The sequence below is a fragment of the Ctenopharyngodon idella genome, chromosome 4 (genome assembly GCF_019924925.1).
Source record: "Ctenopharyngodon idella isolate HZGC_01 chromosome 4, HZGC01, whole genome shotgun sequence".
Classification (NCBI taxonomy): domain Eukaryota; kingdom Metazoa; phylum Chordata; class Actinopteri; order Cypriniformes; family Xenocyprididae; genus Ctenopharyngodon; species Ctenopharyngodon idella.
Window position 1 is genome coordinate 6522747 of NC_067223.1, and position 22717 is coordinate 6545463.

At 39.4% G+C, this 22717-nt stretch overlaps 3 protein-coding genes and 1 long non-coding RNA gene across 11 annotated transcripts in view; 3 read left to right on the forward strand and 1 right to left on the reverse strand.

Moving 5' to 3' along the window:
* The window catches only part of pparaa (peroxisome proliferator-activated receptor alpha a), a 56002-nt gene extending 44860 nt beyond the window's left edge, over positions 1–11142 (forward strand). Inside the window, exons 7-11 of the mRNA XM_051892469.1 lie at positions 1083–1240; positions 4634–4772; positions 6110–6309; positions 7861–8329; positions 9668–11142. Of these exons, the coding sequence (XP_051748429.1) occupies positions 1083–1240; positions 4634–4772; positions 6110–6309; positions 7861–8329; positions 9668–9912 (1211 nt within the window). The 3' untranslated portion in view covers positions 9913–11142. The remainder of the gene's footprint in view (positions 1–1082; positions 1241–4633; positions 4773–6109; positions 6310–7860; positions 8330–9667) is intronic.
* Positions 11143–11237: 95 nt separating this feature from the next.
* On the forward strand, positions 11238–16085 carry cdpf1 (cysteine rich DPF motif domain containing 1). The gene is made up of 3 exons (XM_051892471.1): positions 11238–11486; positions 15439–15550; positions 15727–16085. The coding sequence occupies exons 1-3, from the start codon at positions 11377–11379 to the stop codon at positions 15853–15855; spliced, it is 351 nt and encodes a 116-aa protein (XP_051748431.1). The 5' UTR covers positions 11238–11376; the 3' UTR covers positions 15856–16085.
* LOC127511561 (uncharacterized) overlaps positions 15420–22717 on the reverse strand; it is a 77691-nt gene continuing 70393 nt past the window's right edge. For 3 of the 8 annotated variants that reach the window (XR_007930070.1, XR_007930065.1, XR_007930067.1), the window contains one exon: positions 16316–16844. This is a non-coding gene — a long non-coding RNA (uncharacterized LOC127511561). Of the gene's footprint in view, positions 15570–16315; positions 16845–22717 lie in introns of those variants that run through there. The other 5 variants (XR_007930066.1, XR_007930069.1, XR_007930071.1 and 2 more) reach the window with 4 other exon arrangements.
* Positions 19218–22221, forward strand: cdkn1ba (cyclin-dependent kinase inhibitor 1Ba). The gene is made up of 3 exons (XM_051892470.1): positions 19218–19971; positions 20192–20309; positions 20806–22221. Exons 1-2 carry the CDS (start codon positions 19503–19505, stop codon positions 20302–20304), a joined length of 582 nt encoding a protein of 193 aa, XP_051748430.1. The 5' UTR covers positions 19218–19502; the 3' UTR covers positions 20305–20309; positions 20806–22221.

Consider the following 22717-nt stretch of genomic DNA (forward strand, 5'->3'; position numbering starts at 1 on the left):
AGGTTGCGTTGTTTCTGCTTTATATGTGAGTAACATTAATTTTGAGTGTGTGCTGCTGGCGACTAACAAAAACTCTTGTTGAATGAATAGACTCTTGTGTACTGTATGTTCATTTTTTGTTCTTCCTTGTCTTTCGTCATCTTTGCTTTATTTTTCACGAAGCTTCATTTTGTTTTGCTTCAGCTATGATAAAGAGACATCCACTCTTGCATTGTGTGTTCGTGCATTTTGGGAGCGGAGCAATGAAGGGAGGGGTGTGTTTGTTTGGGTTGATTTCAAATATCAACAGTGTTCAATAATGATTTTCAAAAATCACTTACTGCACCTTTAAGTTTAGGTATTGGGTAGGATTAAGGTATGTAGAATATGGTCATGCAGAATAAGGCATTAATATGTGCTTTATAAGTACTAATAAACAGCTGGTATCTTAGTCATATGCATGCTAATAAGCAACTAATTAATAGTGAGAATTGGACCTTAACTAAAGTTTTACCGGAAAAAGCAACAAATCCACAATGCTTTCATTTATTTTGAACAGACAGTAGTGCAAATTACAGTTTGTTCCACTTAGCGGCATTTAGTCCCCCTGATGTAGTTGGTACAGTACAGCCTCCTTTAGTGTATTAAGCACTAAGCCGTAAACAGCATAGTTGAGAGCACATGATTTTCAAAGTATACTCCTTTTCCATGATCAAAGAAAGATGCATTCGATGCACGTGTGCATCTAGGGGACTTGTTTTCAAGCGGTCATTCGCACATGTGCTGTTCTTCCTCTGCTCTTTTTCCTGTTGTAGCTGTTAGCAAAGAGTGTTGCATTACCACACGTGCCCCCTTCTGGATTGGAGTGTGGATCACCTGTGACTTGCTGTATTCGTCATCTAACTGCATGAACCGAACCGTGACGTGTACCGTAGGGTTTGGGATGAATACATGTACCGTTACACCCCTAATATATATATATATATATATATATATATCTCCACACTTTTATTTGTGTTAAATTAAGACATCATCTTAAATGCATCTGGGTCAGTATATATCTATGTGATATTGACTGTGTACATGTATGTTTTATCTTGTAGATGTCTTAACCCCGGCATCTAGTCCATCCTCAGAAGTGTTCGTGGCCAGCACCGGTCAGGACGAGAACTCTTCCGGTTCTCTCGCCCTCGAGTGCCGCGTCTGCGCCGACCGGGCCTCAGGTTTCCACTATGGAGTGCATGCCTGCGAAGGGTGCAAGGTAAGCGCGCATGAAAAGTGCACAGTGGAAAATTCTCACACGGGTGCCAAGAGTCAATACCAAAACACCCTCAACTTTTTCCTGCTTGTGATTAGTACAGACACTGTGTTACAGTTTCATAACCACAAATCTGTCCGGGACAGAAAACACTTGAGCGCGCACACCAGGGTCAACAGAAAGCATGTGAGTTTCTGGAGTATTTTCATAGCTGCTTTTGCAAAAAGACTGAGAGTTCCCCCAAGGCTTGTTCCCCCCTCATACATGTGAGGTGAAGCGTGTACAAGAGCTGTTGCTTCATGTGGTGCATGTCAAAATCATCAGAAGGACTTAGTGCATACCTGCGCACAACACACCCCAGCTGACTCCAGCCTGGGTCACAGCCGTTCTCTTTCCTTTAAAGTTAACTACTACCAGCCCAGTTATTGCCATGTGCCATGTGTTTTTCTCCAGCAAGGGCAGACTTTGACCGTTGGCACCCCTAAGGGTGCAATTAAACTGGGACAATTACAACCGAAGGTTTATTGCTGATGCGGTTTACCACTCTTTCACGTTGCACTTTAAAATATTCGCTATATGTGTTTTGTTTTTAAAACAATCATAGTAGTTGTAGTTAAGCTACCTTTAAAATTAAATGCTAATTATTTTGTATGAAACTATTCATACAAAATCAGATCGCTGTGGACTCACTGAGTTCGTTATTCAGTTCAGTTCACTGGTTTCAAGCTTCATGCGCCTCTGGTTTAACTCATTTTCATGTTAGTTAATTATATAGTTTGAGATTTACACAGTGTCCTAACTTGGAACAATGTAATAAAGTAACAAGCGCTAAAAGCTATTCTTCCATGTAAATCTGCGACAAGAACGGGACATTTTTTCCGTTGCGTAGTTTGTTTTTCCACGGCATTGAGCTCTGTAGCCCCGTCCACATTGAAAATAACTGTATATTAAATTATCAATATATTTTGAGAACTTTGATGTGTGTAACACCTGGAGAAAGCACATTAACAGCTGTCGTTCGACGAGGGATGCTTCCGCAAGTATGCAATTTAAAATCCGCCAACTTTGCTCATGGGTGTATGGTTCTGCAGCAAGAATGTTTTGAGCGACATGTACCAGCAGGGGCTAAAGGTGCCATGCAAAACCTTGACCCCTGGAACATGCCTTCGTTTAGAAAGCATTGAGTCCTAAACCTCAGAATGGGGTTTTTGCACTTCCGGTTCCATCGTCCTGAAGTCAGAGGCTTAGTGGTGGACTTGTCAGAGGCTTAGTGGTGGTGACAATTGAAGTCTTGTAGTCGATGTCTTGTTTAGTTTGTTTATAGTCTAACTTTAGCTTTTTACTTCTGGCAGTTGTATTTAGGCATCAGAATTCATTCAAGTTTTTCATTTCTGAAGATTATCTTGGGCCCTGTTTCCACCTGGTATTTGGTCGATCGGATCACAAGTAAATGAGGGAGACACATACCCGTTTCCACCTGGTCTCTTTTGTCCACTTTCAACCACTTTGAGGGGAGGGTCTATGGGCAGGTAAATGTATGGTTTTTTTTCAGATGTTTCGATCTAATGGACAAAATAAGCTTGTTCAATTTACATATGAACGCCCCCAGAGACGACGGAAAAACATACGGAGAGCAGCAGCTTTAATTTCTGCTCTAATAGCCGCAAGACCACGCCGAACACTGTGAAATGGTGAGAGAACATTGTGCTTGGTACATTTTCTCGTCTTCAAACCAAACTTGGGTCTTCAGCAGGCAAAGTTTAAATCCCATCTGGCCAGTGCTCTTCCCATAATTTTTATGCATTTGGTCAGTAGGCAGAGAGTAGGTGGTCTTTAGTGGCTGTTCGAATACATTCGACCACATGAGCGTTTCCACTACGAAAGCAATTGGGTCAAATGCGTTTTCGACTACCTATGGAAGTGGTCGAAAGTGGACAAGCTCAAAACGTTTTACACCCCGTTTACATCTGTATTTAGCGTCGTCCACTTGTGACCAGGTCGACCAAAACGCATCTTAATACCAGGTGGAAACGGCCTTGTTAAACAAAACACAGAGCTTATTTTCTCCAATAATCAAAAAGCCAATGGAAAAAATCCTAATGGGTTTTGGTTACACTTTATTTTAAGGTGTCTGTGTTATAGTGTAATTATATATTTAAGTACTGAGTAATAACAATTAACTACATGTACTTACTATAGGGTTAGGATTAGGGTTTGGTTTAGGCTTAGTTGCATGTAATTATGCATAATTTATAGTTATTACTATAGTAATTACATGTAAAATGTGTAACAAGGACACTGTAAAATAAAGTGTTACCTGGGTTTTTGTCGAGGGAACCAGGGTGATGCTTACCTCTGGGCTCGCCTACAAAAATATGCCAGCACTAATGAGAAATGAACAATAACCAAAAGCTGCAAAATTGTTAATTGTTATTTCATGCTAGTTAATGATTGTTAACTAATGTTAATGTGTAGAATCTTATTGTGAAGTATGGTTTATTTGCTTTGAAAAAAATTCCACACGACACATTTAACATTTTTAAGCTTGTGTTTTTTTTTTTTTTTTGAGGTAAATCTGGAAGAAGACGTTAGTCATTTGCAGTGTGCGGATGTATTTTAAACTTCACTTCCCACATCTTTTGAGAACAGTAGGAAATAACACATTGTCCTTGGTTGGTATTTAGAGGCTATACTGTGATGAACTTGTTCCTTCAGTCCGGTTTTATCGTTTGGTATGTTCGGCGTGTAGAGATGCGTCATCGGTTCTGTTTTTAGCTCTGGAAGTGATCTGTGACAGTCTATCATGAGCTCTCGTCTGATACCGTTTCCATTGTCAGGCACGTGTTCTGCTTTTCCTTGTTAAATAATTCGCCTGCCAGGGAAATGAAGGGTTTGTGCTGTAACTGTGACCCTTACTACACATACCAGTCCAGTGTCTATTCCGATGAAATGACAAAAATCATTCACTGTATCTTCATTACAATTCTTTTTACTTTTTCATTTTGAAAATATTCACAAGACCTCCTGGAGTTATTGAAATATTGTGTAGGCTTATCTGAAAAATACACACAATTATAGATTTTTTGACAAAGTGTTTTGACATTTTGCCGCACATACACACACTCTGTATTTGTTCATAGATAAGCGGTGTTCTTGAGAAATAAATATTGTTATCGTGTGAATCTTATCGAACATCTTATCACATTAGCATTAGGTTTATCAAGGTCATTTTATTAGTCTTGTGAGGTTCCGCTCTGTATTGGGCCTTAGGGAGTAAAGTCCTTATATTTATGTTTACATTTTGAATCGGTTGTATATTACAAAGGCGGGTGTACAATTTGTTATCATACTTTTTTTTTTTTTTCCATTTTTAAGTCTTTTATGAATTTCCCACAGGGCTTCTTCAGGAGAACCATTCGACTCAAACTGGAATACGACAAGTGCGAACGCAACTGCAAGATCCAGAAGAAGAACAGAAACAAATGTCAATACTGCCGTTTCCGCAAGTGCCTTGCAGTGGGCATGTCCCACAACGGTAAGAGCTTCACAAAGAGCAGGTGATTTAGATTATACACACTCGGTTTATGGTTTGATGATTAAAGATCTTTAATTGTTAATCAAGATGGTGTTCTGTTTTATTACAATAATATTTTTTAACAAGGTAGTTTAATTGCTTTGAAGGTCAAGAAATTTAGATTAGAATCAAAATATAGAAAAACAACCTTTAGACACCCTTAGCTTAGACATCATGAGGTAGCACAAATCTACGCTTTCCTAGGGCTATCGTAGGATAACCGCAGATGAACTAGGTGACACGGAAGACAAGCCATCCCGTTCTCTCACGGGACTTTGACCTGGATCTAGGGTAGTCTCCTCTGTTAGCAAGGGCTTGTGTCATGTGCCGCTGTTAGCATAATCCCTTCAGAGGTAGATCTGTATCGTATCACACCATACACCCCCTCCCACGTCTGCCCTTTGTCCCGGTACCGATGAAGTGGCAGCAGTGTAATGACCTAAAGTTCTACTACTCGTGGTTTGTGTATAAACAGGGGCTGACAATTCAATACATTAATATAGCGAAATTAATTATTAAAAGAAAAACATATTAACGCAATCAGTACCCTCTGACCCACATTTGAGTTTTGGATTTTTCCTACCATCTGAGCTTCTCGAGTGTGGATCTGCACATACACCAGCAATCAAAAAGGGCCCGTTCTGGTATTTCATTTGCGATATTACGTTTTTCTCAAGACAGATTGATAAATGCAATTGCAACACAGTGTAGTGGAAATAAAAAATACATACGCAGTCAATTAAATTAAGCAACATATCATTATTTATTTAATTTATTTCACATAACCTTTAATTTATCACTTTTTTTTTTTTTTTTTAATCAAATAACAGCCCTAGTATGAATATTTTGTTAAGCACGTATGTATCTGTCTTGCGTGTGTGTGTTCCCGTTTTGTTTGTATACAGTACATTGTCTGTGGCAGCATGGCATGCCCTGATTTTGCTGAGTTAGGCAGATTCCTGGGTCAACATATTTTGTTGATCCTGGAACAACATTCCTGTCTGAAAATGTATTCCTAACCAATATCCCTACCCCTAAATATAACCCTACCCATTAGTTATCCCTAAAATGATAGGTGAATAACACTGATGTAGAAGCACCTACCCCAGGTTGTAAGCCTAAACTTGACATAAACTGTAAACTTGTCCCTCAAATCCGATTGGATGATTGGAATGTTGTTCCGGGATCAACAAAAATGTTGATCCAAGAACATGTTGCACTTGGTAGTATCAGGTTCTGTGGCAGCAAGCACGAGGTTGCGCCTAGTTCAATTGGTAATGTCTTTGCGCGTTTTACAGCTATCCGTTTTGGGCGGATACCCCAATCTGAAAAGCAGAGGCTGAAAGCAGAGAAGGACGTCAGCGGGAAAGAGGAGCACCAGTCTCCGCAGCTGGACACAAAGAGTCTGGCCAGGCAGATGCACGAAGCCTACCTCAAACACTTCCACATGAACAAAGCCAAAGCACGTGTGTTTCTCACAGGCAAGACCAGCACTCCGGTGAGTGTCTGCAGTGTTGGGGAGCTAGCTAACTCACTCACCCACTATTCACATTATATTGCTCACACAAGCTGAGTAAAATGAGGCAATAATCAAATGCGCTCTCCTAATCTGTAAAAGCATTGGAAAGAATGCTTTTACAGATTATCACACCATTTTAGGACCTTTTTTTTTAGCAAAATATTGATTTAAATGCTGCTGTTCATTAGTTTGTAATCATGGTTATATATTACAGTTGTTAAAAGGATAGTTCACCCAAAAATGAAAATTATCCCATGATTTACTGACCCTCAAGTCAACCCAGGTGTATATCACGATCTTCTTTCAAATGAACACAATCGGAAATATATTTAAAAACATCCTGGCTCTTCCGAGCTTTATAATGGGGGGCTCGATTTTGAAGCAAAAAAAAAGTGCATCCATCCATCCATCATAAAAGTACTACACACTGCTCTGGGGGGTTAATAAAGAAAGGCCTTCTGGAGCGAAGCGATGGGTTTTTGTAAAAAAATAAATAAATTTGATTTTGGTATGGAGATAAAGGTTATGATTATAATTTTTTGGTAGTATTACACCACATCATGTGTGTTTTCTTGTGGTATGAGATAGAGCGTTTGGACCCGGAAGCGCTGCCGCGTGACGTCAGACTTAACGACCGAATAATAACTAGCTTCCGGCAGACAGCAGCGTGCATCGATTTGTGGCGGAAGAGTGACCCCTGACCCGACGCATGATGCAATGATGAACGTGGAAGCACAGAGGAGAGAGCAAAACAAAACACCAGTCACAAATTAGAAGTGTAAAACAAGAAATTTTAAAGAGAAATATCGGAGGATTTCGATATAAGAGAAGAGGATCTTCAGTTTGTTGCCCAGCTCTATTTGTTTAAACCGTGAGAGGCGTCTAAGCTTACGCTACTCCTACATCCTGTGTCATACATCAGTTCATGGGTTGCTCTTGTGGCACAAGCTGACTTGCGCAGTATGCGTACGGCCGTCTGCCGGAAGCTAGTTATTTTAGATTATAAAGTTTTAAATATGGATATTTTTCTTATAAAAAAAACCCATCGTTTAGCTTTAAAAGGCCTTCATTCACTGCCATTATATAGCTTGGATATATCTCCGATTGTATTGGTCTGAAAGAAGAAAGTCATATACACCTTGGATGGCTTGAGGGTGAGAAAATCATGGGGTAATTTTATTTTTGGGTGAACTATCCCTTTAATAAAAAAGAATTAAAGTATGATGCTTTTGTTACATTTAAGGCAGGAATAAACTACACGACTTTACAGTCTGGATGAGTCATCGCTAGTTGGTAAAAGTCATAGCCAGTCTGCAGATTTTGGGTCAGAGTTGACAGACAAAATCACATAGCGTATAATGGACACAGATATTTTTTTTTTTATTCAAAGTAGCTTCCCCAACACTGTGTGCATCGGTAGCTGATTAGAAAAATGGAGAGGGCTAACTGCACTAGCTATTTAATTATTGAGCTGAACAGTCTGAACACACACCTGTTCTCTGACTGTCCTCTCTCCACCCTTCATTGAAGCCTTTCGTCATCCACGACATGGACTCTCTCCAGCATGCCGAGAAGAAACTACTTACCCAGCTGCTGGGCAACATGACGTCCGGCGATGCCTCCACTCTGCGGGAGAGAGAAGTGGAGGCCCGGCTCTTCCTGTTCTGTCAGTACGCCTCGGTGGCGACGGTCACGGAGCTGACGGAGTTCGCCAAGGCCGTGCCCGGCTTCGCCACCCTGGACCTCAACGACCAGGTGACTCTACTGAAGTACGGCGTGTACGAGGCGCTCTTCGCCCTGCTGGCCTCCTGCATGAATAAAGACGGGCTGCTGGTGGCTCGCGGGGGAGGCTTTATCACCCGCGAATTTCTGAAGAGTCTGCGCAAGCCTTTCAGTGACATGATGGAACCCAAATTTCAGTTCGCCATGAGGTTCAACGCTCTAGAGCTGGACGACAGCGACCTGGCGCTGTTTGTGGCTGCCATTATCTGCTGTGGAGGTGAGACGCAGGGAGAGCAACGCTGAAACGTTGCTTAAAGGGTTAGTTCACCCAAAAATGAAAATTCTGTCATTAATTACTCACCCTCATGTCGTTCCAAACCCGCAAGACCTTCGAAAGGTAGTAAAGTCATCATTAGAATAGTCAACGTGACTGCAGATATAACATTAAGGTTAAACCACTGTAGTCACGTTGACTATTTTAATGATGACTTTATTACCTTTCGGGGCCTTGAATGTGGTAGTTACATTGCTTCCTCTTGGGGATCAGAAACCTCTCGGATTTCATCAAAAATATCTTCATTTGTGTTCTGAAGATGAACAAAGGTCTTGCGGGTGTGGAACGACATGAGGGTGAGTAATTAATGACAGAAATGTTATTTTTAACCCTTTAACAGTGACTAGCAGCTTTTAAAAATTGGCTTTACTCAGAAATAAAATACTTGACATGAAATTGATATGTCATGGTAAAATCGCTCCAAAAATACACTGGGGTTTTTAAACTGGGGTCTGGAGGTCACAAAGGGGTGCTATATTTGAAAAATTTGACAAATAATTTTTAGGGTCTGTCAAAGTTTAATTTAAAGTATATATTTATCAGGCATCTGATAACTTCAAGTTGTCAAATATGGTCAATTTAATTATTTTTGCTTTGCTTGATTTATTTATTCATTCATGTATTTATTATGAAAAACACACTCTTGCTATCCAAAAATGGTGATATATTTGCTTTTCCAAATTTGGACCTAAATTAGAACCTAAACTTCCCCTGTACCCGTTCATGAACATCCTACGTCATATATCTCACCTCCTTTGCTGAACTGTAAGTAGGTTAGTTGTGGTTCAGGTTGTTTTTATGTCACCTCTGGAGTCCCACAGTCAATAGCTTTTGAGAGACACGACATAATAATTGGTCAGAGCGAGATGGGGATTTTGTTCTCCTGAGGACTAGGGAAAATAACCACAGTTTCCTGTTCCGCCGGTTCCAGTAGCAACCCTCAGAACCGCAGTCGTGTGGCGGGGACCCGAAACGCAGATGGTTCCTCAAACCACAGCTTCCTGGAGAACCGTTCTGACTCTGTTTTCTAATCTAGAGAGACACCATTAGCAAAACGACTCTTAAAAAATAAACATTTCAAGAAGTCAATGTTCTTTATTTCAAAAATTCAATATTAATATAAATATGAAGAAAAAAAATAATGGCATGTAGCCTTTAATTTGTTTTCAATCAAGTAATTTCAATGAATTATTCAAGTAAACAGACTTCGTACCAAAGTAAAAGTGCTTTTGACATCCTTACATGTCTCTTTTGTCCCTCTCTGTGGATCTTTATTGACAGACCGTCCAGGACTGAGCGACGTGTCACAGATCGAGCGCATCCAAGAGAGCATAATTCATGCCCTACGGCTTCAACTGTTGTCCAGCCACCCCGACAGCAGCTTGCTCTTTCCCAAGCTGCTGCAGAAACTGGCCGATCTGCGGCAGCTGGTGACAGAGCACGCGGAGCTGGTCCAGGAGATCAAGAAGACGGAAGATGCTTCACTCCATCCTCTTCTGCAGGAGATCTACAGAGACATGTACTGAGCTCGAAGCGTTCCCGTTCTCAGGAAGCGCTGATACACGAGAGATCCCTCTTTGTTCGGGACAGAAGATAAAAAAAAGCATCCGAGTAGAGGAAGACCGGCGGGAACATCCTTGAGGTGTGTACCTGCTTTTGGATCAAGCACTGCTGGGGCATTATAAGGCAAAGCCAGTGTAATTTTAGGCTCATGAATATTGCACTAACCTTTAACAGGGCACTGACTTTTACGAGGACGATGCCTATAGTTCTGTAAAAAAAAGTGCAATAGATGCTTTCCGCTATAACATGTACCAGGGCCGTTGCTAGCGGTGCGAAAGGTGGTGACAATTCTAGGGGGCTGCAATTTCAACTGAGGGGGACGAGCCCCCTGACCACCCACCCACCTCAAAATGCGATTTCAAGGGACCCAGAGCGACAACCTGCACCAGGGCCCCGGCCCCGGATACCCCAGCTATGGCCTAGATGTGGCATTTAAATGTAGTAAGCATATGACACTCAATTAACAAAATAAAACAGTACACACTAGCACACACATAAATATATATTGCTAATTAAAGTGCCAATTTCAGCTTTATAAGCATGTGTTTTTTTTTTCTGTTGCTTTTGACAAATTTGGACACTGAGATGATGTGCTGTTCCATGTTAATGTAATATTTACTGGGCGGGGCTTTAGATATAGGGGCGTGGCTATAATCAAGTGTAACTTCCACCACTTCTGCCAGCACCAGCAGTAAAGATTTAGGACCTGCAATCTTGAATACGGGATGATTTTTCATGTTCTGATGCTAGAATGAAATGTATAGAGAGAGACATATAAATCAGATTGTTTACCTCATTTGAAATGCTTGTACATTTTGAACATCATTTGTAAAATATTTTGTATAAATACTGTATAGCACTCCAACTGTAATTTTATTGTACAAACGTGTTATGTGTGTTTTGACTGAGTACTTGTATTTGATCGGTAAATTATCGTTTTATTGAGGTTTCTTTCAGGGGAAATAAATGTAATTTTTTTTTTTAGCATTTAGAGCCAGATATACTGTAAGCTGATGCAATCCACAAGACCCTTGATTATCAGAGAATGCTTTGTAGACTTTGGTTGTTTGAGTTTAATGAAACATTTCATTTTCAGTTGTGGCTTTTGGATGCGTAATTGGTGACAAGTGGTGTTTGTTGTTTGAAATGAAATATAATGTTCATAAAAATGTTTATTAAAAAAAAAAGTGCGATGCGAGGCGTGGAAGTGTGGTTGTTGTTACAGGCGCCATCCTCTGTCTGTTCTGATGTACTGCAAGCGTAAACTATAAACCGGAAGTTTTGAGACTGTCCTACTTGACGCGCCGTAGTGACGTTATAGCACTATGGCGTGCCTTCAGAGCGCGTGCTCACTCAAAACAAACAGTTAGGATTTCTTTGAACGGGATAATGGCATTGTGCAGGATGAGGACCGCGCTTTAGTGCGAATGGATTTTACCGAAGGATCCGCGCTCGGCGTGTTCACCTGTGAGCTGTGCGAGCTGTCCAGTCCGTACAGTTTCTACGGGCAGAAGCCGCCAAACACGAGAGCAATAGTGTAAGTACACAACTATTTGTGAGATTGCTCTGCGCCTGGCGCACAAATCGTTTTTTTATGCTTGTTCAATAACTATAAACAATTATTGCACATTAACCTGTGGAACAGTCCTTAAGACACTAACAGTTTACAGGCGGTACGATTAATGTCCCAGTTTCAATAACAGGACACTAAAGAGACCTTTCCGCTGACCCTGAAAAACACCAGGAGAAAAAACAGCAAAATGACAGAAAACGACTTGCCATGTCACCCCTCGAAAAAAAGGAAATTGTGTCATTTTACTCACCATGTTGTTGCAAAACTGTGTGACTTTCTTTCTTGTATAGAACGTATAGATATTTTGAGAAATGTGTCATTTTTTTTTGTCTTAATATGGAAGTCAACAATGGTTAGCAACATTCAAAATATTTTCTTGCGTGTTCCACAGAAGAAAGTCATACAGGTTTGCAGTGACATGAGGGTGAGTAAATGATGACAGAATGTTAATTGTGTGTTAAATTATGTGCGGACAATATGGTAAGCCATTTTAACATTTAATCCTTAAAGGCCCGGTTTCACAGATAGGGCTTAGATAAAGCTAGAATTAGTTCAATTAGGACATTTAAGTAGCTTTTATAAACCTCACTTAGAAAAAAACAAAAAAAACATTACTGGTGTACATCTTGAGACAAAACAATGGCATTTAAGATGTCAGTGCAAGTTGCTTTCAGTTAAAACAGCTCAAACATGGATTTTAGTCTGGGACTAGCTTAAGCCCTATCTGTGAAACTGGGGGGAAAATGTACTAGTATATATTTTCATGTTGCTACTACTTTACCAAAGATTTACAAGTTGAAAAGTTCCAAATCCTTTTGTTCTGTTATCTGTAGTGCAGAATGGGGCATCCGTTACTGTTGGCGTTGTGGTGCGTGTCCTGTGTAGACACTGCCAGTTTACACCAATGCAACTAAAATTCAACGATGTATAATTTCCATAGCAACAACTATTTACTGCTTGAAGTTTCAATGCCAAATTTCTAAAGCATTTGTTTAACACATAAATATACTTTCTATTCACATGGCTTTTTTGCTCCTTAATTGGGAAACTGATGTTAATTATATTTCATCTGTGCAGTCAAATGAAAATATGTGGCATTCAATGACATGATTTTTATATGCTATATAGGCAAATAATAATATATAGCAAAATAAATATTATAAATAATAAAAAAAAAAATCCATACACAACCGATCAAAAGTTCAGGGTCAGGAAGGTCACCAAGACTGCATTTATTTGATCAAATAAAAACAGTGAAAAACTGTAGTGTTACTTAAAGGGTTATTTCACCCAAAAATGAAAATTCTGTCATTTATTACTCACCCTCATGCCGTTCCACACCTGTAAGACCTTCGTTCATCTTCGGAACACAAATTAAGATATTTTTGTTGAAATCCGATGGCTCAGTGAGGCCTCCATAGGGAGCAATGACATTTCCTTCTCAAGATCCATTAATGTACTAAAAACATATTTAAATCAGTTCATGTGAGTACAGTGGTTCAATATTATTATTATAAAGTGACGAGAATATTTTTGGTGCGCCAAAAAAACAAAATAAAGACTTGTATAGTGATGGCCGATTTCAAAATACTGCTTCATGAAGCTTCGTAGCGTTATGAATCAGTGTGTCGAATCCACAGTTCGGAGCGCCAAAGTCACGTGATTTCAGCAGTTTGGCGGTTTGACACGCGATCCGAATCATGATTCGACACGCTGATTCATTACGCTCCGAAGCTTCCGGAAGCAGTGTTTTGAAATTGCCCATCACACCCGTAACACCCAAAAATATTCTTGTCGCTTTATAATATTAATATTGAACCACTGTACTCACATGAACTGATTTAAATATGTTTTTAGTACATTAATGGATCTTGAGAGAGGAAATGTCATTGCTGGTTATGCAGGCCTCACTGAGCCATCGGATTTCATCAAAAATATCTTACGGGTGTGGAATGGCATGAGGGTGAGTAATAAATGACATTATTTTAATTTTTGGGTCAACTAACCCTTTAACAATATTAAAGAACTGTTTTCTGTTTAAATATATTTTAAATTGTAGTGTTTTTTCCTGTGATGGCAAAGCTCCATTACTCCAGTCTTAAGTGTCACAAAAACTTTCAGAACTCATATGTGGATTTGGTGCACAAAAAACATTTTCTTCTTTGTCGTCATCTTATTAGTTTAGATGTTTAAAATACATGGAGGTGTTTTTTTCTTAAGATTTTTGATGAACAGAAATATTAAAATAGAAATAGGAAATGGAATATAGAAATGTGAATTATTTGAAATCATTTACAATAGAAATGTCTTTACTGTGTTATTAAAAGTTTTATTGATCATTTTGCACATTTACAATGTAAGACTAGGGGCATACTTATAAGGCAAACCACACTTACCAACATCCAAAAAAGCAAGTTTGAAATGGAATGGACTCATGAAGAATCTAAATCAGGGCAGCACTAAAATGGTAAATATCACTTGGCAGCATAGGTTTTCCATCTTTCTACTTACAGTTGAGCTCAAAAGTTTACATACCCCTTGCAGAATCTAGAAAAATGTGAATCATTTTAACAAAATAAGAAGAATCATGAAAATTGCATGTTGTTTTTTATTTAGTACTATTTCACATTACAGTTGTTTACATAAAGTCTACAGGACAAAAAAAAAATGCTGAATTTATAAAAATGACCCAGTTCAAAAGTTTACATACCCTTGATTCTTAATACTGTGTGTGGTTACCTGGATGATCCACGACTGTTTTTTTTGTTTTGTGATGGTTGTTCATGAGTCTCTTGTTTGTTCTGAGCAGTTAAACTGAGCTCTGTTCTTCCGAAAAATCCTCCAGTTCCTGCAGATTCTTCGGTTTTCTAGCATCTTCTGCATATTTGAACCCTTTCCAGCGGAGACTGAATGATTTTGAGGTCCATCTTTTCACACTGAGGACAACTGAGGGACTCAAACATTCACTGATGCTCCAGAAGGAAACACGACGCATTAAGAGTCGGGGGTGTAAACTTTTTGAATTGGATGAACAGAATAAATTGTACTTTTTTTTGTCTTCTGGGAAACATGTAAGTATCTTTTGTAGCTTCCAAAGGGCAGAATTAAATGAAAAAATGTTCTTTAAACAAAATAAAAAAAACTTCATCAGTGAGCGTCAGTGAATGTTTGTAGCTTTTGTAATAGTTAATAGTCCCTCAGTGTGAAAAGATGGATCTGAGAATCATACAGTCACTGCTGGAAAGGGTTCAAATATGCAAAAGATGCTGGAAAACTGAAGAATCTGCAGGAACTGGAGGATTTTCATAGGTGAAACTTAATAAGAACTTTTATAAATAATCCAGGTCATGAATCACAAAATATATGTAAAGTTTGCAGTTGCTGAACTTGACAGCTGTGTGTGTTTATTGTAGTGACGTTATGTTCTACTTGAATTACGTGTCCATAAATAAGTCCTTTCACATCAAACACTATGGGCGATTTTACTTCTTATTAGGCTAAACCATGACATCTATTGTTTCGCCCTCACTAATATGATGTATGGAAAGATTCTGATTATAGGCAATTTATATTTCAGTGTGTCTGATTAACACTTCATGTTCAGTTTTCTTAAGAAGTGCATGTGTTGCTGTGCTCTTTCATGATGATGATGATGGCCAATTAGCAGGATTCCATCACCTGAACTGTAAAATGTGAGTGTGCTTTCTGAAAACAAGTGCCTATTTGAACAGTCAAAGGGGGTGTAGGTTGCAGAAACATCCTAGCCAAAATCTTGTTTGAATGTTTGTAGTAGCCTATTGAGCACGCCATACATTCATTTTAATGTAATGATGCATCTTCTATTATGTCAGGCAGAATCTGTGTAAAAATGACTGTGTCAAAGACGTCAGTGATTGAGATGTGCTCTGTCCCGCAGGCTCTTAGAGGAATGTTATGGCATGAAGGATCCCTTCAGCCCGGAGAGAGAGAAGTTTCTTGTTCTAGGATCCAAGTGCTGTCTGTGCAGTAAGACGGTGTGTGTGGGAACGGTACGTGTGGCTCCTTTTTCTGTGAAGGAATTAAATAGTCGAATCTGTTAAGTAAATACTCAGGATTTTTTTTTAATGCTTGTGCATAATGAAGAACAACATTATATATTGAAATAAATCAAAGCAATCAATCACAATGTATATTTGAACACATCAATGAACTTTCTTAATGACAGGACTGCAGTCTGTTCTACACCAAACGCTTTTGTTTGCCATGCGTGCGGGATCACCTTCATCAGTTTCCAGAACAGGTTCAAAATGAGGTGCTGAGGAAGAAAAGTGTGCAGAAGACGTCCGCCTCATGATGATATATTGATTTATTTATGAACAGAGGACACTAGTGAACCATCTGGCCAGACACACATGTACATTTTTTTTTGTCTGTTGTCCTTTTTCTATTTATATGAATCAAACAACTGAAGGTGGCAAGCCATCTTTTGATTGAAACCATATGTTATGTGACATTTTTAGTTTTACAATAGCACTAAATGTGTTGTCTTACGTGTAGAAACTATGAAATAAATGTTTAGCTGTGTTATTGGCTCACTGGTTGTGACTGATTACAGGTGATTAAAGTGAAATGATATAGATGAGGCTCGAACCTGTTGTTGGAGGAGTGCAAGATTGCTGTGAGTGTGGGCAGTACCCCTACACCACAGCTGAGGAACTACTTGCTTCCAGATTTTCCACCTTGACTACTAAGCCCAACTTGTTTAGTAGCAAAAAACACAGGTGAGTAGTGAACTATAAGTTCCAGCACATGCATAGTAAGAGATCTGTGGCTCGGTGGTAGAGCACTGGCACACAATGCCAGAGGTCACTGGTTCAAATCCAGCCAGATCTTGGAGCAGAGTGGCTGACCAGACCGAGGATGGAGCAGTGGAGACTGAGGCGGAGCGGCTGACCGGATGGAGCGGAGCGGCTGACCGGATGGAGCAGAGCGGCTGACCGGATGGAGCAGAGCGGCTGACCAGACCGAGGATGGAGCAGTGGAGACTGAGCGGCAGACCAGACCCAGGATGGAGCAGTGGAGACTGAGGCGGAGCAGCTGACTGGATGGAGCAGAGCGGATGGATGGAGCGGAGCGGCTGACCAGACCGAGGATGGAGCAGTGGAGTGGAATGGCTGACAGAGCAGAGCAGCAGACCAGACCAAGGATGACTGGATGGAGGAGCAGACAGAACAGCGTGTGGAACAGGAAACTGAAGTGGTGAGACATCGGTGAAGAGGAGAGTGAAGTCAGCACCCGAAGAAAGAAGAAGGGGGACCATGACCTGGGTCCCCCCCCCGGCCTCTGGGACAATGACCAGCAGCGGTTATAGAGCCAATCCTTTTAAAATTGCCAAAATTTTGCTAAGAAAAAGTATTTATACTTAACAAAAAATTTTCAATTTTTTGCACATATACGTTAGTATATGTACATAGGGGGGAGGGGGCAACAAAAAAAATTAATAATATTATAAGTACAATATTGTATACTATGTTTATAATATTATATAGTACTCATTATACACTATGAGTTCCCAATTCAGACATTTAATCTGAATGTGTTGGTGGAGCCTCCAGGACAGCTTTGGGGAAGTACTCATACTATATAATATATACAGTATGAGTACTTCCCCAAAGCTGTCCTGGAGGCTCCACCAACACATTGCATCAATGCCTCATTCAGATTAAACATCTGAATTGGGTGTCCAACAAGCAACACATACAGTGTGAGCCTCCAGGACAGCTTTAGGTAAAGCACTGCCTTCATAACCACTTACCTGCAAGATTCATGCATCAAAGCACTTGAGCATTTACAGCTACACCTAAATGAACTACATACATTTCATTTAAGGCAGCTTTTAACTCCACAGGAAGCTAAGTCATCCAGAACCTCTTCCCACTGTACATCAGTAGTCGTCACATTTTCAACAATAATTACACAAAAATTAAAACATCATAGAAGATACTGCATCTATAAAACCAGTTTTTTTTTTTCTGGTTGTGCACTGCCAACGGTCTGTCAGTAATAGCATGACTGCTGATGTATGCAGGTGAACACACACAATTAATATTTTTGCAGGTGTTTTTTCTACTGGACATCATTCATTACAACCACTAGATGGCAGTAAAGCCATGTGTTTCTAACTACAGTTTTCTTCCAAAGCAACTTTGCTAAAATGACATTGCCCAAACCAGAAAAATAGCTTTACAGTTAAAGAACAAAATTTGATTTTGAACCTTGTGAGTCACTTATTTCTGACAGTATAACTGTGTTTGAAGCAATTACATCTCGTCTTTACAGTATAAATACATCACTGGTCCACAAAGCCTGCTATCCTTACCATAATGCATTTCTGCATTTACAGTTGAATACATTTGATTTTTTTCCACAGTTCGCAAAATGATTCAGCTGTGACACTTAGAAGTCTTCACACACAGAGAGAAGAGACACTATTGAAAAGAAATTCTGTAGGGGGTGCTGGAACATTTCAGATACTTATTATTGGTAATGCCAAAGTCTGCCAGAGATAAGCCGTCTGCCAACTATGACCTCAGACTTGGCAAGGAGATAACGGATCACACCGAGGTTTAGCAATGGACTCAGCTTCACTGAAGGAGTAATGTTCATTATCATAATGTTCACATCATACAGTAATAAATGTATTACAGCTTTATGACACAGCTGAAGCGTGCTCGATGCATTATAAAGTTTTGCTGTTATCTTTTTAATACCTTCATGTGATTTACACAAATGGCAAAACACAAATTTCAGTCTGCAGCTGTGTTGCCAGATCACAAAAGAAAAGTAAGATCCAAATTAAAACATTTTATATATTTCATAAAATGTTCTCCACCTTTTCTCTCCAGTGCCCTCGCGTTATCCATATTGAAAAGCCCTAATTTTATTTTGAAAAAAAAAAAAAAAATTTAAATTAAGGGATTAAAATGGATCATACTTTTTCATTTAAAAAAAAAGTAACTTAAATAACTTCTTTTCAAATATCTACATTTCATGTTCTTTTGGGCCTCTGACACTTTTATACCAATCAATTTACATGACTATTATATTATCATACTTACATGACTATATATACATATACATACAGTCAAACCAAAATTTATTCAGACACCTTGAACATTTCATTCATTAATACAGTTTATTCACTATAGTTTAACAAAATGGTAATAAAATATGACAAGATCTCAGAGTTAAACTGTGTCAGAAAAAATTTATCTTAATTATGTCAGATAACATTTAAGCAAAACATGGTCAGGTCAAAGTGTCTGAATAATTTTTGGGTATAATATGTCACAGTTTACTTTATTTTGCTATCCTCACTTACATAAATGAACTATAGTGTCCTGCACCCACTAGTAAAAAATATTTAAAAAAATGTCTGAATAATATTTTATATATATATATACCTAATACCTAAGACATAATTTTGAGTCTTTTCGACACCCCCCTGGAAGTCCGGACCCTAGGGCTCGGAACCACTGCTATACTACCGTATTCATAACAATTCAAAAATAACCTGAGCCACAGTGGATTAGAATAAGCGGACATGGCAACACCGGACTGAAGGGAGCGCGAGTTTCTACTGTTTGTATCGTTTTTCAACGGTGGGCGGGCACCGTGCACCGCCGGCCAATCAAAAGCGTCTTCTGTTTAAATAGCCTCTGCTGTCAATCTTTTTTTCCCCTGCCAGTTTACTTGCGATCGCCATATTGGGTGCTCGCCTACTCGAATGACTTGTCTGTTTTTCTTCGGAATTACTACGAGACGGGATCGGAGGCGCGCGCTGTTTTCATGACTTGTTTTCCACGCGCTCTAGTCTTTCTACACGCATTCGCGCGTTTGTTATGCGTGCGCTCTGCGACTCGCTCGGCTTTCTTGGGAGGGATCGCTTTTAGTTAGACTGCGTCTGGCTCGATTGCGACTGCGAATCTCGGACAAACTTTCATGTGCAAAATGTCAAAAGTGCGCGTCTCCAATGGAAGTCCTACGCTGGAGAGGGTGGACGCGAGGCAGGCGGACCATGCCAAACCGCCGGTCTGCCGAAATCTCTTCGGCACCGTGGATCGCGAAGAGTTCGCCAGGGACGTCGAGGAGCAAATGCGGGAGATAGAGAAAGCGTCCAAAGATAAATGGAATTACGACTTCGCTAAGAACGAGCCGCTCGCGCCGGGCAACTACGAGTGGCAGGAGGTGGACGCCAAAGAGGTGCCGGAGTTTTACATCAGACCGCCTCACGTAAAACGGGCTACCTCTACCGGGACTGTGGACCATAACGGGAACCACGATTATTTGTTGACAACTCCCTCCCTGGAGAGCGTAGGGGGGGACTCTGACAGCACGGAGACCGGGAGTCGGACGGACTGCCGAACGGCGCTCTCCACGCCGAGGAAAAGACCGTCGACAGAGGATCAGGGTAAATGTTTTGCGAGCTCGTGACAGCGCTGACGTCCCGATGCTCTGTTCGCCTGGTCCGATAGCGTACTAGACAGCGCTGTTTACGCGCTGTTCTCGGGGGACAAACGCTTTGCCCTCCCGTCATAGTGGTAGTGGTGAAACTGCTGCATTTGCTGTCTAAAATGCGACCGAGACTGAAATCAGTCGCTTTTCTAACACAGTCTTCATTCTTCCAATAGATCTTCCTAGCCAAAGTAAAAGACCCAACGTCCACGCGACCGAGACGAGCCGCTGTCCGGATACGACGAGTTCGCCCGAGCAAGAGCCCAGCAAGTCGGATCCCAAAACGTAAACAAGGTGGGTGACTTTCGTGCTTACTGTCTGGCGTGGAACTTAAACGCGTTTGACTTTGTATAAAAATGTTAAACGTCGCTGTTTGTTTGTGTTTATATATATTGTTACGCGTTAATAGTATTGGTTTCTTGTCGATGCTGCTCCACGCTTTCACAGTCTAAAGTGTTTGGTCTGGCGTTTTAAAACAAAACCGCGTTTAGGCACTCTGTCACCGCACGAGTGACAGTCGAGTCAAACGGGACTAAATGCACAACATTGTAGTAACACGTCAGCAGGTCTCTTGTAGGGTGTGCGCGTGGGAAGAGGAGGGGGTCCGGGTTCACAATGCAGGCATATACTTGCCCTGCTTTTCCTTTATTAACGCTCGTACATCGTGAAAATAAGCGTTAATGTATGCTGAAATATTTTTTCAATTTCATGTAGTGGCATTTTTACACTCGCGTTCGACATGTTATTTCCTTTGCTAATCAACTTTTTTTGTTGTTGTTATTCCCTGCAGAGAGAGAGATGAAGACTCCTATTTTCTCCATCAAATACTTCAAGAGCTTTATGAAGTAAACAGGGACAGCTGTTGAAAAGTACAAAACGAGCCTTGGAGAGGCTGTATAAGCACTGAATTTTTACACTAATGTTTTGGCACTCGACAGAATATATTTGCCTCAAAAGCAGACGATGTAGCAGTGTGCAATTGGAGTTGCTTCATTTGTTCTTTTACTACCTATGTATATACTTTCATTTTATATGTAGCACATTTTAAATGTAATATTAAGATAAAAAACAATCATTTATAAATGGAGTGCGTTTGACTTGAAGAATTGCTGTGCAGTTTTTAAACGTCTCCCCGAAATTAACCCTTTTAAAGTAAATATCTATGTGTACACACACACACACACACACACACACACACACCATTTCCCTTTAATTAGGTTAAACAATCCCATTGTCTCAGTTTTGGCTGGCTCAGGATGTTAACGTTCAAAAGTACAATTAATGCGTATCAGTGCTCAACAGCAGCCACAATTTTGGCCATTTTTAAGTTGCACAAATGTCACTGTCTGCATTAATGCCATTTATGTTTATTGGTACTTAATATGATTTTACCAGCCAAGGTTACAGCACTTGGTCATGGGGTGTTCTTCTCTGAAGGGAATGTGATTCCTAGTGTGGTATTAAGGTTTTCATGCTTCTTTACAGTATTATATCCCTGGGTTATTCCACTAATTTTATTTTCTTTTATTTAAATTATTTCATTTTTTTTCTTTTGTTATTTTGGCATAATGATATAAATTCTCATGAACTACAAATCCTACTGAGTACACATTAAAAAAAAAAAATTAAGTGCAACTGTAGTAACCAATTGATTTGATTTTTTTTTTTTTTCTTGGTCAATTTTATGTTTTTCTATTCATTGCTGTGTAGCATAATGTTTATATAAATATATATATTTCTTTTTTATTCTTTAACACTGGGCCATACAATTAAGAACAACATGATGCCACTTCTTTGCCACAACATATTTGGCTTTCATGTTGAACATGACATGGCACTATGACAAAAATATGTATAAATCGACAAAAAACAAAAAAAACAAAATTAAGACGTTACACTGCACGTGTGTAAAACATTGAAGTGTACCTGAGTGTACTGCTTTGTAAAGAAGAAAAAAAAAAGTATAAAAAAACACTGAGGAAATTATACTAACTTATTTATGTCAAGCTTTTTGTCGTTTATGACTATCCAAAGTGGCATTTGTGCATTTTCTGTATGTACTTCTTTTTATAAGTTTTTTTTTTCCTTTTCTTTTTTTTTCACAAATTTGTGCAAGGTTGCAAACTGAGCCTATTAAGAATTTGATGTGGATTGTGTACTGCTTTATAAATGAGATGATTAAACAATAATGACATGGACACCTTCACCTGACTCCTTTCCATTATATTGTGCAGAAAAAACTCTGAATGTGAACACACTCTTAGGGGAACTTAAATACACCTCTCACACCCTGCATTAGCAAAAGCCCCAAACTGATTCTAAGCTGTGCTAGTAAACAAAATACATTTAATACTATTTTATTTAAGTGTTAAATATATCTCTCTCAGGTGCTAAATTGGTATGTGCTGGTATTTGGCAGAATTTAGTTTGGGTTTTTTTTTTTTGCCACCCACACAATACAAGCACCAGAACACAAATACACAATTATTTAATTTCAACTGTGGCCAGTTTTTTTTTTTTTTTTTTTTAATTTTGTGAAATTGAACAAAGTAGGACAAAAATGCCTTTAAAAAGCTTCATTATTTTCTGACATTTTTTAATACATATTATATGAAACTGGTGGCACTAAAAATTTGATATCCCTATTAGATTGTCTTCAAATAATGTGTTACATACATATTTTATATGAAATATACGCCTAT

Excerpts from the sequence above, each read along its gene's own strand:
- cdpf1 (XM_051892471.1), top strand. The coding sequence starts at position 11,377 with ATGGATTTTACCGAAGGATCCGCGCTCGGCGTGTTCACCTGTGAGCTG. Across the intron at positions 11,487-15,438 it reads CCAAACACGAGAGCAATAGT|GCTCTTAGAGGAATGTTATG; the intron begins GTAAGTACACAA and ends TCTGTCCCGCAG. Across the intron at positions 15,551-15,726 it reads AGACGGTGTGTGTGGGAACG|GACTGCAGTCTGTTCTACAC; the intron begins GTACGTGTGGCT and ends TCTTAATGACAG.
- cdkn1ba (XM_051892470.1), top strand. The coding sequence starts at position 19,503 with ATGTGCAAAATGTCAAAAGTGCGCGTCTCCAATGGAAGTCCTACGCTG. Across the intron at positions 19,972-20,191 it reads ACCGTCGACAGAGGATCAGG|ATCTTCCTAGCCAAAGTAAA; the intron begins GTAAATGTTTTG and ends TTCTTCCAATAG.